Raw genomic sequence first — 13,982 nt, forward strand, 5'->3', positions numbered from 1 at the left:
CGGTACGGAGTACCAAAAGTACTATCTATAGCTTTGTGGCCTAATTTGTGGAGATGCAGAGTAACGTCGCTAGTCAGTTAGGTTGATACCTTGTCTTCCATGATTGGACCATTGAAACTTTGTGATTTCTCCTGTGATGGATAAACTTGTTCCTGAGATTAGGGCAGCGTCTCCACGTGATAAGCTGCAAGGACCAACCAATTAACCGCACGGCCTAGGAAGCCCAGTATGGACGCGGTGCCTGGTACCTGACAGCACTAAAATGACTCCTGGACTCGGTACAGAGTTTGTTCCAATAGTGTTATTACTAGTGTGTTTATCTCCTTCTCTTCCCCCTCCTCCCTCATGCGTACACCATAATTAAACTAAATTTGGCTTCTGCAGCCCCCGCCTGAGGTTGTAGATAGAATGTGAATCCACCGGTGTAGTTCTTCAAGCTTGAAAGCCACTATAATTATAGCTTTCTTTCCTTCGAAATTCTGGGGAATACCAACAAATATATGCGGGTAAGCCGGGTAAGTCGCATGGGAACCGGGTCTATTAATGCAGCTTATCTCGGCGCAAATCACATTCACACATATGTGCCTAGATAAGTCGGTCCACTAGGTACATAAACACATGTCTCTCCGAAATAATATAGCGTCTAGTTGTGGGGAGGGGTTCCAACACTATGTATGGATCGACGACAGAACCTTGGAAAGCTTGCCACCTGACTAGCCCTTGCCTAGCTAGCAAATTTCCCCGACCTTCTCCTCTTTGGTGTGTCCAATTTCTACTTTCTTTGCCTCCTCTCGTTCTCTGTTTATGGCTTAAGTCCAAATGTCACTCGTTTATTTCTCTTTCCGGCCATCTTTGCGCATTCGTGAGTTAATCAAGTCACTCTTTATTTGAAACATCAGCACTCTCTTTTTCTCTTCCGATCGACCCGTCACACAAATACGAGCTGCCATGATGTCACGATCGACCATTCGCCATTTGGCAGGGCTCCTTTTGATCACGAGCCTCATTTCCTCGGCATCTGCTGCCAGGACAGCCGACTGGAAGCCCAGATCGATATACCAGACCATGACAGATCGTTTCGCTCGCACAGACGGGTCGACAACAGCACCATGCAACGCCACAGCGGGCTTTTACTGTGGAGGAACATGGCGAGGAACTATCAACCATCTCGACTACATCCAAGGAATGGGGTTTGATGCTGTGATGATCTCCCCCATCATTGAGAATATTCATGGCCAAGTCTCCTATGGCGAAGCCTACCACGGGTACTGGCCATTGAACTTCGACAATCTCAACTCTCATTTTGGCTCACATCAAGACTTGCTCGACCTCAGTGCTGCCGTCCACTCCCGGGGCATGTACTTAATGATGGATACGGTGATCAACAACATGGCCTACATCACGAACGGCAGTAATCCTTCCACAAATATCGATTACTCTGTCTTCACACCTTTCAATAACGCCGACTATTTCCATCCCTACTGCAAAATCTCAGACTGGAATAACATGACCAATGCTCAGAGGTGCCAGACAGGTGATAACTACGTGCCCCTGCCAGATCTTTACACAGAGCACGATGATGTGCAACAGCTCATGATTAAATGGGCAAACAAGGTCATCAAGACCTACTCCATTGACGGGCTCCGGATTGATGCCGCCAAGCACGTCAACCCAGGCTTTCTGGCGAACTTTCGCAAGGGTGTCGACATTTTCATGACCGGAGAAGTTCTTGAAGGGGCAGTCAGCATCATGGAAGATTACCAGAGTAACTATATCGACAGTTTGCCAAATTATCCGATCTATTTCGAAATCCTAGCTGCTTTTACCAATGGCAACACATCCCTGTTGGCGCAAGCAGTCGAGAACATGAGGATCTCAATGCCAGATGTCAACGCTATGACCTCTTTCTCTGAAAATCACGACAAGCCTCGAATTGCTAGTTATTCCAAGGATATGGTGGTATGTGTGCCCTTGTCGGGTTGAATGATCCCTTTTATTAATTATGATACATTTTTCAGACGGCCAAAAACGTTTTGGTGTTTACCATGCTATTTGATGGAATCCCGATGATCTATCAAGGCCAAGAGCAACACCTGTCGGGAAACAGTGTGCCTGTTAATCGAGAAGCCATCTGGCTCACCAAATACGACACTAACGCGGAGCTCTACAAGCTGATTGCAAAACTGAATCGCGTCCGAAACCACGCAGCCTACTTGGGTACAGACTACTTCGAAGACTCGACCCACACGATCTTCCAGGGTGGTAGTGAGCTTGCTTTCACTAAAGGTGTCCAGGGTCGACAAGTGGTCATGGTGTTGTCCACTCAACCCTCCACCAGTTCAGCCTACCAGATCGACATGGCAGTCAGTTACAATGCCGGCACACCGGTGACGAATGTTCTGGACTGTACGAACTATACTGTCGACAACCAGGGCATGTTGCATGTTCCTATGAACAAGGGAGAGCCTCGGGTTTTCTACCCCACGAAATATATGGACGGTATCGGTCTTTGTGGCTACCCTGAGTCGAACATTTCTCTCACTATGTTGAGGACTCACAGTGATTCAATGTCGGCTGGAATCCGAACTACCAGTAGCACCAGTCTAGCTACCCTCCTGCTAGCAGTGGCGAGCGGCATATTCGTGACGTTCCTTTGAGAGAAATGCCTCGAAAGACCTTCGCTCTTCTTTTTTTTTTTCCATTTACTTTCCATGTTTTTCCCATATTTTTCCCATATTTTTCCCATTGCGGTGAGCTGTATTAATGGCTCGGCTTGGTTCGCGGAGATATCCTTTCATGTGCGATATTTTTTTTTGTCATCTAGTTTTATTTTGGCGATATTCTTGGCCTTTTCCTGTTGATACGTTGGCCTTTGTATCATTATGGGCTTTCCCCTGATTTCCTTAACATTTACATGTCATGCATTATGGTGGCGGAAGCCAATCAAATTCGGGTGGAGCTTCTAGAAAAGTTCCAGCGTTCCATGGATGAAATTTTCAACTGAGACATTTTGAATAATTCCCGGCTAATACAAAATTGGAGGTCCACCTTGCCACCGTTGCAAACCTGCCTCAACCTGTACCTTACACCGTTCGCCGATTAAAAATAGTCCGGCCCCACATCCGGGGCCTAACCGCAAAAGGGATGTGGCATATCCCGCAAGTTTTGTAATCCATGACTTGACGTAGCTTGACTTGTCATTTTCATTGCAACAAACCCGCGATGCCGTTCCTATGGTGTGGATCTCGACAGAAAGGCCAGAAATGGAAACAGATTGAAGGTCAGTCTCCCCCTGGAAAGCGGTTTCAACCTCTAATTTGAATACATGTTACAGAAGCAGCTGCCAATTTAGAACAGCTGCCATCATGGACTGCTCCAGATAACTCGCTCATACTAGAAGCCTTTGAATGGCATGTTCCCGCTGACCGGCAGCATTGGCGCCGCCTGCAGAATGCCTTGCCAGAGTACAAGGCCATTGGCGTTGATCAGATCTGGATTCCTCCTGGATGCAAGGGAATGGATGCTAATGGCAATGGCTATGACATCTACGACCTGTATGATCTTGGGGAGTTCGATCAGAAGGGCGCAGTTCCTACGAAATGGGGTACCAAGCGCGAACTTGAAGACCTGATGTGCCATGCCCAAAACTTAGGCATTGGTGTGATTTGGGATGCTGTGCTTAATCATAAAGCTGGCGCCGACTATCCAGAGCCCTTCCAGGCTGTCAAGGTAGATCCTAAACGTGAGACACACCTTATCCTTCTTTGCGTTGATATTCAATTCATCATGGATTTTCGGCCATTCACTGACTGAAAGAACAGGACGAGACCTAAATATATCTAAGCCGACCGAAATCAATGGCTGGACAGGGTTTGATTTCGCCGGTCGCAATGACATGTACAGCACAATGAAGTACCACTGGCAACATTTCAGCGGTGTCGATTGGGATGACAAGAGCAAGCAGAGCGCGATCTACAAGATCGTCGCACCCAAGAAGGATTGGGCGCAAGATGTCTCCACCGAGTATGGAAACTATGATTACCTGATGTTCTCCGATCTGGACCTTGCACACCCTGAAGTCCGCGCAGATCTTCTGCAGTGGGGAACGTGGATCACCAAATCCCTGAGCCTCAATGGAATGCGACTTGATGCCGCCAAGCATTTCTCAACCGAGTTCCAACGCGCATTCGTGCAATACGTTCGAAAAACCGCCAACCCGAACTTCTTTGCGATAGGAGAGTTCTGGACTGGACATTTACCGTCGCTTCTAGGTTACCTCGAGCAGGTGGAGTACGATCTCATCGCATATGACGTACCTCTCCTGGAGCGGTTCTCCAAGTTGTCCCATGCACAGGCACCAGACCTTCGCGGTATTTTCAAAGATACACTGGTACAGTGTCAGCCGGACCACGCTGTGGTAAGTTTTTCGATGCCCGACGCCCGACGAGTAATACTCATCTAACTTCTCTCAAGACCCTTGTCGCCAATCATGATACGGTAAGTACCAACTGAGGCTGGATCTTAGCATATCTACATCTTTAATCTTCTAACTCATCGCAGCAACCAGGACAAATGCTTGAGGTGAGGCGACTAGTTTCCCATTTATACGAACTGACCATAGCTAACGAACGCCCAGACCCCGGTATCACCATCCTTCAAATTACTAGCATACGCCCTGGTCCTCCTCCGCAAAGACGGTCAGCCATGCGTATTCTACGGTGACCTGTACGGTATCCGAGCAAATGTGGATAGCCCAATGACGCCAAGTTGCAATGGACACCTGCCCGTATTAATGCAAGCCCGCAAACTCTACGCCTACGGCGAACAACAAGATTACTTCAACCAACCCAACTGCATAGGTTCGCTTAATCCTTGCTCCACTGGTTGCTGAGCCCCATTACGGGGGAACACCAATCCACCGGTCCAAACCTAACCGCGATACAGGATTCGTTCGCTACGGAAACGCCCGTCACCGATCCGGACTTGCGTGTGTTATCAGCAACGCCGGTCCGGGCGCGCAGCGCATGTATGTTGGTCAACAACATGCACATGAGCAATGGAGCGATATTTTACATCCCAACATGAAACCTGTTATTATCAATGAAGATGGCTATGGAAATTTCGGTGTTCAGAGGATGAGTGCCAGTGTCTGGGTTGATTCGGCTACAGTGCACCGGGATAATCTCAAAAGGGACTTGTATGTATACGTTTCCCATCCCCCGGGCCCCCTTCACGCGGATACCGCTTTAGGTTGTGGCTCGATGGCTAACTTTTTGATGTCTAGTAATGTCAATATCTACGATAACTAATCTTTTTGTTGGGGTTGGGCGCAAGTCACATCCTCGGGGCTCTGCGGGTTCTCCGATGTGGAAATTATGTACGGAGCATGTTGTACAATAGTATTTGTGATAACCCTTTTTGCGCTGTATCTTTCTCGTATTCACCAAACTGTAAAACATCAAAAAAACTAAAAGTACTAATTCGGGTCTGACATCCGCAATTCAACTACATATTTAAATGTGTAAAAATGACACCATTTTGTCGGGTAATGCGACAGTAATGCGCCCGTAGGTTTTAGGTGAGACACTCATTTTATCGCCTCCAATAGTGCCTCCCACTTATGGTTTATTTAGCGTATAGTCCGAGGTCCTATTGACAGATGTCTCAATCCTGAAATTGATGCCTGGGTGGGTCCGTTGAGACACCAAAACGGTGTGCTAATTTTCGAATTCATTTTGAGACACCAGAATAACATATCGGTACTAGCGGTCCTTTGTGAAAAACTATTAGCCAGTGCTGTTCTCTCAAATTTGTGGCGAGCACTCCCTGCCCGAGCTAACCGATTAAAAATACACGGGCATTCAAGGCATTAAGGGTCCACGTTGCATTTCCGGTTAAATGGGCTGGTAAGTTACCGAAGATTTTGAAAAAGAAAAAATACAGAGAACGTCCAAACGTTGTTTAAACCTTGAAAATAAAAAGCCGTAATTAAAAAAAAAGATGGTTCCATGCCACATCGTGCTGTTCGTGTTCACGCCTCTGCCAAGACCGAGCTAAATACCACTAGTGTCTTGCCAAGCTTGTCTAGGGTCTTCTTTATCGGCCCTATCGGCGGACAAAATCCATGGTTGGTTGGTACCCATGTCCGTGGACGGCTAGCTCCGAATGTCCAAGAATTACTATATACGGAACATACGGAATATACGGCATCCTAGTACAGATGTTGTATGTTTCCCGGCATGTTATGTACACAATAAAGGTCTCATCGAATAATAGAGTAATATATTACAAATGGAAGTAGGATTTTGCGCCTGAAACTAGCTTGCCATCCGAACCATGAAGCTCTAACTCTTCACCCGCACGGAATGCTCACGCGGACCCTGAATTCCCACGTTTTGTAATAAAATGATTAAAATATTATTAGAATGCTTCTAAAACTGGATACGTTCACTATATCAATTCTATTTTCAGGTGTATATTTCCGTATTGGTAGGTGGATGTCAGAGACATTGTTGACGGTTCAAGGCATCCAAGGTTGTGCGATATCAGATGGAGTGTTTGCTCACCAGTACTTAATGACATGGATCCTTGTATCTAAATAATTTTCCAACTTTCATCTTTCCTCTTGCATCTCTCTCTCTCTTTTACGCTCCAACATACATTCGTTTTTTTAACATACTACACTCGCTTTAATTCAGTCAAGATGCGTTTCTCTACCATTCTGTCTCTTCTGCCTCTGGCCCTCTCCGTTGCGGGTATGTAATCAACTATGTGGCACAAGAGTCTCTCTAACAATCAGTCAAGCCGTCAACATCACCGAACCTGCCAAGGGTGCCGACGTCGATGTCTCCGGCTCTTTCACTGTGAAGTGGACTTCCGTTAAGTATGTTGACTATGCTCCCCCACGCCTTACACTAGCAATAGCAGCCAATGCTTACCCATTATAGCACCGACGCCTCCACCGTTGACATTGTCCTTGTCAACAATGCCGTCTACCCCACTGTTTCGGAGAAGATTGCCTCTGGCATCGACACCTCCAAGGGCTCCTACACTGCCTCCGGCCTGAAGGGTGTCACCAAGGGGTAAGATCACCCATGTGGCGCGTCGATTGTATCTATGTACAGTCCACTAACACTCCTATAGTTCCGGTTTCCAGATCAACCTGCTCTCCACTGACGCCAAGAACACTGGCATCCTCGCCCAGTCCGAGCAGTTCGATGTGACCGAAGCCAAGAGCTCCAGCGCTACTACCACCGGTACATCTTCCACTGTCTCTTCTGCCTCCTCTTCTGCCTCTGCATCTGTTGTCTCTACTGGTACCACTGAGACCAATACTTCCACCACTGGTACTTCCACCCCGGACGTGTCCATTAAACCCTTCCCCGGAAACTTCACCTCTAGCTCCCCTACTACTCAACTCCCCACCCATGGCAAAAGCAGCACTGATATCTCTCTCCGTACAGCTTCCGGTTCTTCTACCTCCTCTACTGGAACTTCCACTGGCACCCAGACCTCCACCAAGACCGGCCTGACTACCAGCGCTTCCTCCACCGGCACCGCTACCGGTTCTGCCGCTGCCTCCGCCACTGCCTCCACCGGCGCTGCTATGGGCCTTGTTGCCCCCGGTGCTGCTGCTGGTCTTCTGGCTGGTGTCCTCGCTCTCTTGTAAGTTGCAGCTTGAAGATTGGCTGCTGTGCTGAGCTTGGGTATATGCCTAGACTCGGTATGACTTCAGCTTCAAGGTGTGGAGAGCTGAGAATTACGTTTTAAGAATTGGGTTATTCGTGGAGGAAGGGTAATAATGAATGGATGGATTTCTTTCTTTCTTTCTTTCTTTCTTTCTTTTTTTTTTTTTTTTTTGCAGGTGCTTAGTCTGCCTTTCGGGGTTTCATCTATGGATGTAGACTAGGTATGTAATCGAACGATGTATGCATGGGCTTGCTTTTTTTTTTTTTTTTTTTTTGGCTTTGTTCACTTCGTTTGTATAATACTCCATAATTCCACCCAGGTCTCTGTCTATTGTCGTCATTTGATATCCCAGCCCCGGGGGTACTTTCTCCAGGATTCGCGGGAGTCTGGTTCCTTTACTTCTTTGCGGCATTATTTCACGCCTCTTCCACTCCCCCATTACCCACCATAGGGATTTTGGCCGTTTGAGATTCAAGTATTACTTTCTTTAACGGCTTTTGAGTTTCGATGACACTCCAACACAAACATGTGATATAGCGTGTGACAACCAGACCCGTTATATATATCCGCTTCTTCCGTTCCGAGTACCTGGCATGAGCACCTGAGATGTGGGCATTTTGGCTGTTATTTCCAGCTCGAATCGTTGGAATGCAGAAACCAGCATCTGGCCAGGATAAAGAAATTCCGATAGTAAACCCCAGCACGAATCAGCTCCAACATGTGATTCTAGATTCGATACCATATTGGCGGCGCATCAGCACTGGGAATTTTGACTACCATGAGACATGAGACCCTTAACACAGCCACCTTTCGCACAGCCTCGCTGGCGGTACTTCTAGGACTCTGAAGTCCTTTCTTCCATCTCCTTTCTCGCCAACGCCTTCCTCCTCTTTGCACGCTCTCGGTTCGTCCTATTGGCCATTCGGCTCTGCTCCTGCCTTTCGGCAACAGTAAGCTCAGGTTCGCGTCTCCTATTCGTATTCGCCCTCTTCGCAGGTCTCCTAGAATTTAGCGGTGGTTTCTTTGCTAGTTAGCATTGGATTGGCGTGATATGATTGGACTGTTGGATTGTGCTCCTATCTGTCACCCCGGATGTACATAGGGGTTATTAACTCTTTACCCACTCGCTATTCCCGTACTAAGACTAACTGACTTTGAATCCTATTCTCTTAATAAATTTATAGAATAACATGTTTTTTAATTATTTTTATATTCATTATCGTTCCAAATCGAGGGTAATATATATATAAATCATCCCAGAAAGTATTTTAGGTAAATAGTGGTCAATTTTCAAAGCTTGACAAAAGATTTTAATCGCCAGTTTAGTATAGGAGCCACTATATATGATGGAGATTCACCTTGATATTTGCATTTCAATCAGTTACCACTTAACAGCCACATATATCAGATCATCCAGAAAGGAATATTTTGTCAATCTAATACTAAGCTTTTATTAAAAATTATCTAAGTAATTATTGCCATATAAATTCATTGAGAGAATAGATTTCAAAGTCAGTTAGCCTTAGTACGGAAATAGCGAGTGGGTAAAGACTTTGTGGCAGGGTTTGTATGTAGCTTCAATATAGTGTGCCAGGTCTCTTATTGCATATATTCATTAAGGGCAGGGTTTACTTTCTTCCTACTGGTCTAAGGCAACACAATCAGTAAATAGTAATATATTTATTAATACTATAACGCCTAGCCAGTCTTGAAAGACCTAGTTATTTCCTATGGTCCGAGCTCTTCTGACTGCTGTAATCGACGTGATATGGGCTTCGCGTCATCTTTAAACTTAATCGTAGGGATCACTAGTATTTGACAGGCGTTGATAAAGAATGGAAATCGCGACAGGGAGCGGAATACGTGGAAATAAACAAGCATGATCTCCTACCGGTGTTAGTACTGTGTTTTAAACACCACCGTAGCCTTTCATTGCGCATAACAAAATTGTGAACGGAAGCTCCGTGGGTGTTGAAGTAGGACAAGTGGACAGTGATCTTGCCAGACCGTCAGAGCCTCCACTCTGTTTGAACTACTGTATAGAAGATCCTACAAGGTTCTATAAAGACTTACCATATTATAATAGTGACTCAGTTATGCTATTTAAGCAAGGCAATACAGCTCGACTGGGGTTTTAGGAGAGGCAAACTACCCTTGGGTGTCTGAGGCCACCACGGGTAACAGGTCCAGATAGTTCTCTCTCTCTCTCGGTGAGGGCTTCGCTCGGAATGCATCATTGTCTTTCATTCCTCCTTGCGTAGCCTTTCGTCAATTACTCTACCTAAACTCTTAGATCTTAATTTAGCACCGGCTATAGATATAGATAACCGAATGTCGGATACCAAACGATTGTTCGCCGGCTATTGTCACGGTCTACGTGATCACATGCTTTGTTACATGCTTTATCACATGCATATGCATGTTTGCTTATTTCTTTGTTCTACAGATTGCTACTAGTCCTAATTGGGAAAGAGAGTATGTTTGTTACGTGGGAGGCTCTACTATTTAAACCACAGAGATCCCCCCACCTGCTCTCTCTCTCTCTTCTCCATCTTTGTTATTCTCGTTGAAAGGCACTCTTTCTTCATTGATCGACTTGGCATGTAACAGCTATAGCTTAGGATCCTAAACAAATTATTTAGCATAGTCGAGTGGCGCGGAGCACTCGGGCAGCAAAAGCCATCACTCAAATCGATTATACTAGGCTAGATATAGTAGTAAATGTGGGGGAAATGGATCCGACTAATAAGTGTAGGCTGAATTATTAAGAGTGAGCTTGGCTATAGGTATAAACAAATATATGACCCTACCTCGGCCGGTAGCGCTCTAGATTAAGGTAGGAAGTATAGAAGAGGGTGGTCCTAGCTAACGAGAGCAGACAAACCTTTAAATAACCTATTATAATATAACAATATCATCCCCCAAGCCTTAGAAGCCTCTATAATATGGTAGAGAGACTAATTAAAAGAAATAACGCGAATATAAGAGCGACTTACGAGAGGCTTCTACCTTGAGTCAGATCGGACAAACGATGCATCCAGGATGGATAAAGGAGTATTCGTGATAGCTGCGACCAAGCTTATACATCCAATTCAATTCGCTCCATCTATTCATTCAATTACCACTTGCCGGGATATGAAAGTGAACCTTGACAACCTGACCGCCGAAGGTAACCTGGATAGCAATGTTGTCTAGTGGGGGGACATGTTGGGCTAATTCTCGCCCTGGCACTGGCGTATCACAGGATTTGTAGTGTCCTGATTAAGAAAAGTTTTACCACTACGCAGTCTGATTTCCCTACTAGAGATATATGCCCAGAAGAATCGGCTGACACTGTCAGCAGGTTTCCGAAGATGGACTTGACGCTCGCACGAACGATGGGTATTCTGCGCACATTGGGTCTCCATGATGGACTACGTGCTCTGAGGGTGCGAGCCTTTCTCTTGCAATCTTGATAGTCGGCTAACTGTTTATCATTTCTAAAGTGTGGCCGCTGTATACTACTCGTTCATAGTGGGCTTTGAGAGGATATTAAGGCAACCTAAAGCAGTATGGAATGGTATGCGAATATGGATCTAATTTAGTAAGGAAACCAATTATATTGACAGAAGGTTGATTGATTCAAGGAAAGTCTAGAATGTGAATAAACAGCAGGAATGTTGAATGCCTACCTGTCCCTTCCGATGGTCTGATAGAAAGGGCCGCATTGTGCTGACGTACCTAGAGTAAACTGGTCCAAGTTGCAGCACAGGCCCAAGGTAATATACAAATACATAGGAAATGAGGGGTGAGAGAACAACCAATGAGAGCTGAGAGCATCTTGTAAGTAATTCAATGGTTAGAATCCCCATGAAAGAATTCATTTCACAAGCCCTCTACCAGTCGTGGGATAACCGAGTCAGAGAAAGCCCATGTGGGAGTATGTAACTGCGCAGACCAAGCTGCACCCGTGTACCAAGTTGACAAATGGCCCTGGAGAGAATACAGTTCCTGGATGAAGCCAGCTTTCAAGTCCTCGAGGGAGGCCCGGATGTTTACAGATCCATGGTCTGCAAAGTGGAGCCATTCAAGGCCCTTGCCACTTGCTTCTGGCAGAGTGCCAGCACCGACCAACTGTCTGTAACTTTGCTCAACCAGCGCCTTTGAAGCATCGCTATTCAGGGTCTCATTTCCAAACATCATGACCTTATGATAGCGGTCGGGAGTATCGACGTTTTTATACCATTGCAGGAGCGACAGATCCGGGAAATCCAGCCAATTCGCAGAAGCCGAGTTAATGATTGTTGTGTTCAAAGGCAGGTTCGAAGAAACAACTCCACCAGCATAGGCTTGCGTGTATGTCGTCTTGTCCAAGACGCTGCGCTCTTTTTTGTCGAGCTTGAATGGTGTTAGGTTGGGTACAGTTGGTGGGATAGCGATGAGCAAACGCTTTGCGCGAATCTCCGTTTGATGCCCGTCCGCACCTTTGGCAATAATGCTAACACCGTTGGATGTTCTCGTTGCGTTGACGACAGTGCTTGAATAAAGGACATCCTTGCCCAGGGTGTCCGACACTCTGTCGTATATGTCCTGATTCCTGTGGGACGCCACATATAGAGTTCGGCCTTTGCCAGTGTAGACCCGGGCAAGCGGTGCTGGGAATGTCTGCATAACATAGAAGGTCGGCTGAGTCTCCAGTTGCCCAAGGGCTACAGCCGATATGTCCCAGATTGTAGGCACAGCAGCTTCGATGCCGTATTTCCTCGCGAAATCGCCAAAGTTTAGAAGCAGATCTTCGGGTATGTTGCCGGCTGTGGGGAAATTCCACAGTCCAGGCAACATCATGTCCTCGTATTTCTCGGCAAGTTCCGCATACTTTTGGAATGCAGCAAGTTGTTCAGCCGCTGTGGGCGACGTGTAGTTCACGAAGTTACCAGTGCTGAAGTCTGCATACCGGGTGTTCACTAATTCCTGTTCAGACGCATGCACCGGTACATTAAACCGCTCAAAGAACTGCGTAGCATTGCCATAATCCAGGAAGGCCTCAACACCCAGCTCGTAAGGGGTGTTAGTCTTCGGATCAGTCCAGGTATCAACAGCACCACCCTTTTAAATGAGTACAACAGTTAGGCCTTGATCACCATGTACGAAGGGATTATTTCATAATTACTCACCAACCGTGCCTCTTTCTCAACCAACGCAATGCTCTTTCCGTAATCCTCACGGAGCCTAACAGCAGCATAGGCGCCGGCAGCACCACCGCCAACAACTACCACATCTCTCGAGATCTTTTGGGTAATAGGACTCGCTGCGGAAGACATGGCAACAACGCTTGCCGCTGTCAGCAAGCTAGCTGCCTTCGCCAACATGATATGCAGATATGTCTAACGGATGTAAAGATGGAATTGATGAAAGATGGTCATGAAGTATTAACAATAAGGACTGTACCATTGTTTATATAGGATAAAACTGGCTTACAAGCTCTGGTTAAAATGTGTTAAACAAGGAATATAGTTAACCTGGGTAAGCCCGGCTTCTGAGATCATATATTCCGCTGACTAATAACGGGAACTTTGCATCCTTCGAGACATGATACAAAACAAAGAGGTCTGTTTATTGCTGCTCGAGTGGAGTTGAATTCGAAATCGGAGCAAAAGAGACTTCTAACCCTTTCACACAAGGAGATAGGGTCTGTTAAATTATCTCCGCCCAAATGAAATGGAGTCAGTCTTACACCATGTTCAATGACTGGATCCGCTGGAAGCCGACGACGCGTTGTCACCAATCTATGAATTCACAATATTATACTACGTGTAATCTTGAGGAGGTTGTCAGGAAGCGGAATGTGATCCTCGTATTCCATACACTGTAGTTCGTGGGGATAGGCATCATCTAGAAGATTACTGACTTTACTGAAGCTCAATGCTTCTGAGACTTTCTACATTCTACTATCGGAGCAGTGGGCTTTAATAATACGTCGCATGAAGGAGGGGTATCTTCTCGTGTAGGTCTCGAGATCATATCGGAAAAGTTACGAAGTTTTAGAAAGAATGTATAACATTCCGGGAGAAGCCCACGGGGAGGAAGAGAAAGGGAGAGAAAGGGAGAGAGAGATAACGATGTAGTTGTCAACTGACTCACGTTAGTCAATTCGCTATGACTCACCAGTTAAAAGTAACGACTCATTAAAGGTAACCATCTGGACCTTGAAACACCCTTGAGGTCTACCTAGGTATTGAGCCGTTTAGTCAGCGGAAGCATCCACTCGAGACATTCGGGAGGTGACCCACATCGTAGGCGCGACGATCCAAAGC

The 13,982-nt window shown here is 46.2% G+C and overlaps 4 protein-coding genes across 4 annotated transcripts; 3 read left to right on the forward strand and 1 right to left on the reverse strand.

Annotated features, from left to right (window-relative positions):
- Positions 1 to 948: 948 nt before the first annotated feature.
- Positions 949 to 2,657, forward strand: N7537_011918 (alpha-amylase; the record flags this gene model as incomplete). Its single annotated transcript, XM_056902972.1, has 2 exons — positions 949 to 1,959; positions 2,019 to 2,657. 2 exons carry the CDS (start codon positions 949 to 951, stop codon positions 2,655 to 2,657), a joined length of 1,650 nt encoding a protein of 549 aa, XP_056748259.1.
- A 565-nt stretch (positions 2,658 to 3,222) lies between these two features.
- N7537_011919 (alpha-amylase) lies at positions 3,223 to 5,309 on the forward strand (the record flags this gene model as incomplete). The annotated part of the gene is made up of 8 exons (XM_056902973.1): positions 3,223 to 3,280; positions 3,335 to 3,742; positions 3,822 to 4,417; positions 4,474 to 4,497; positions 4,561 to 4,581; positions 4,637 to 4,859; positions 4,945 to 5,197; positions 5,285 to 5,309. The coding sequence occupies 8 exons, from the start codon at positions 3,223 to 3,225 to the stop codon at positions 5,307 to 5,309; spliced, it is 1,608 nt and encodes a 535-aa protein (XP_056748260.1).
- A 1,394-nt stretch (positions 5,310 to 6,703) lies between these two features.
- On the forward strand, positions 6,704 to 7,669 carry N7537_011920 (GPI anchored serine-threonine rich family protein; the record flags this gene model as incomplete). Its single annotated transcript, XM_056902974.1, has 4 exons — positions 6,704 to 6,755; positions 6,805 to 6,883; positions 6,948 to 7,082; positions 7,144 to 7,669. 4 exons carry the CDS (start codon positions 6,704 to 6,706, stop codon positions 7,667 to 7,669), a joined length of 792 nt encoding a protein of 263 aa, XP_056748261.1.
- A 3,884-nt stretch (positions 7,670 to 11,553) lies between these two features.
- Positions 11,554 to 13,037, reverse strand: N7537_011921 (uncharacterized protein; the record flags this gene model as incomplete). Its single annotated transcript, XM_056902975.1, has 2 exons — positions 11,554 to 12,774; positions 12,843 to 13,037. 2 exons carry the CDS (start codon positions 13,035 to 13,037, stop codon positions 11,554 to 11,556), a joined length of 1,416 nt encoding a protein of 471 aa, XP_056748262.1.
- Positions 13,038 to 13,982: the final 945 nt, after the last annotated feature.

Source organism: Penicillium hordei, assembly GCF_028827395.1.
Source record: "Penicillium hordei strain IBT 12815 chromosome Unknown utg000006l_segment0_segment0, whole genome shotgun sequence".
Taxonomy (NCBI): domain Eukaryota; kingdom Fungi; phylum Ascomycota; class Eurotiomycetes; order Eurotiales; family Aspergillaceae; genus Penicillium; species Penicillium hordei.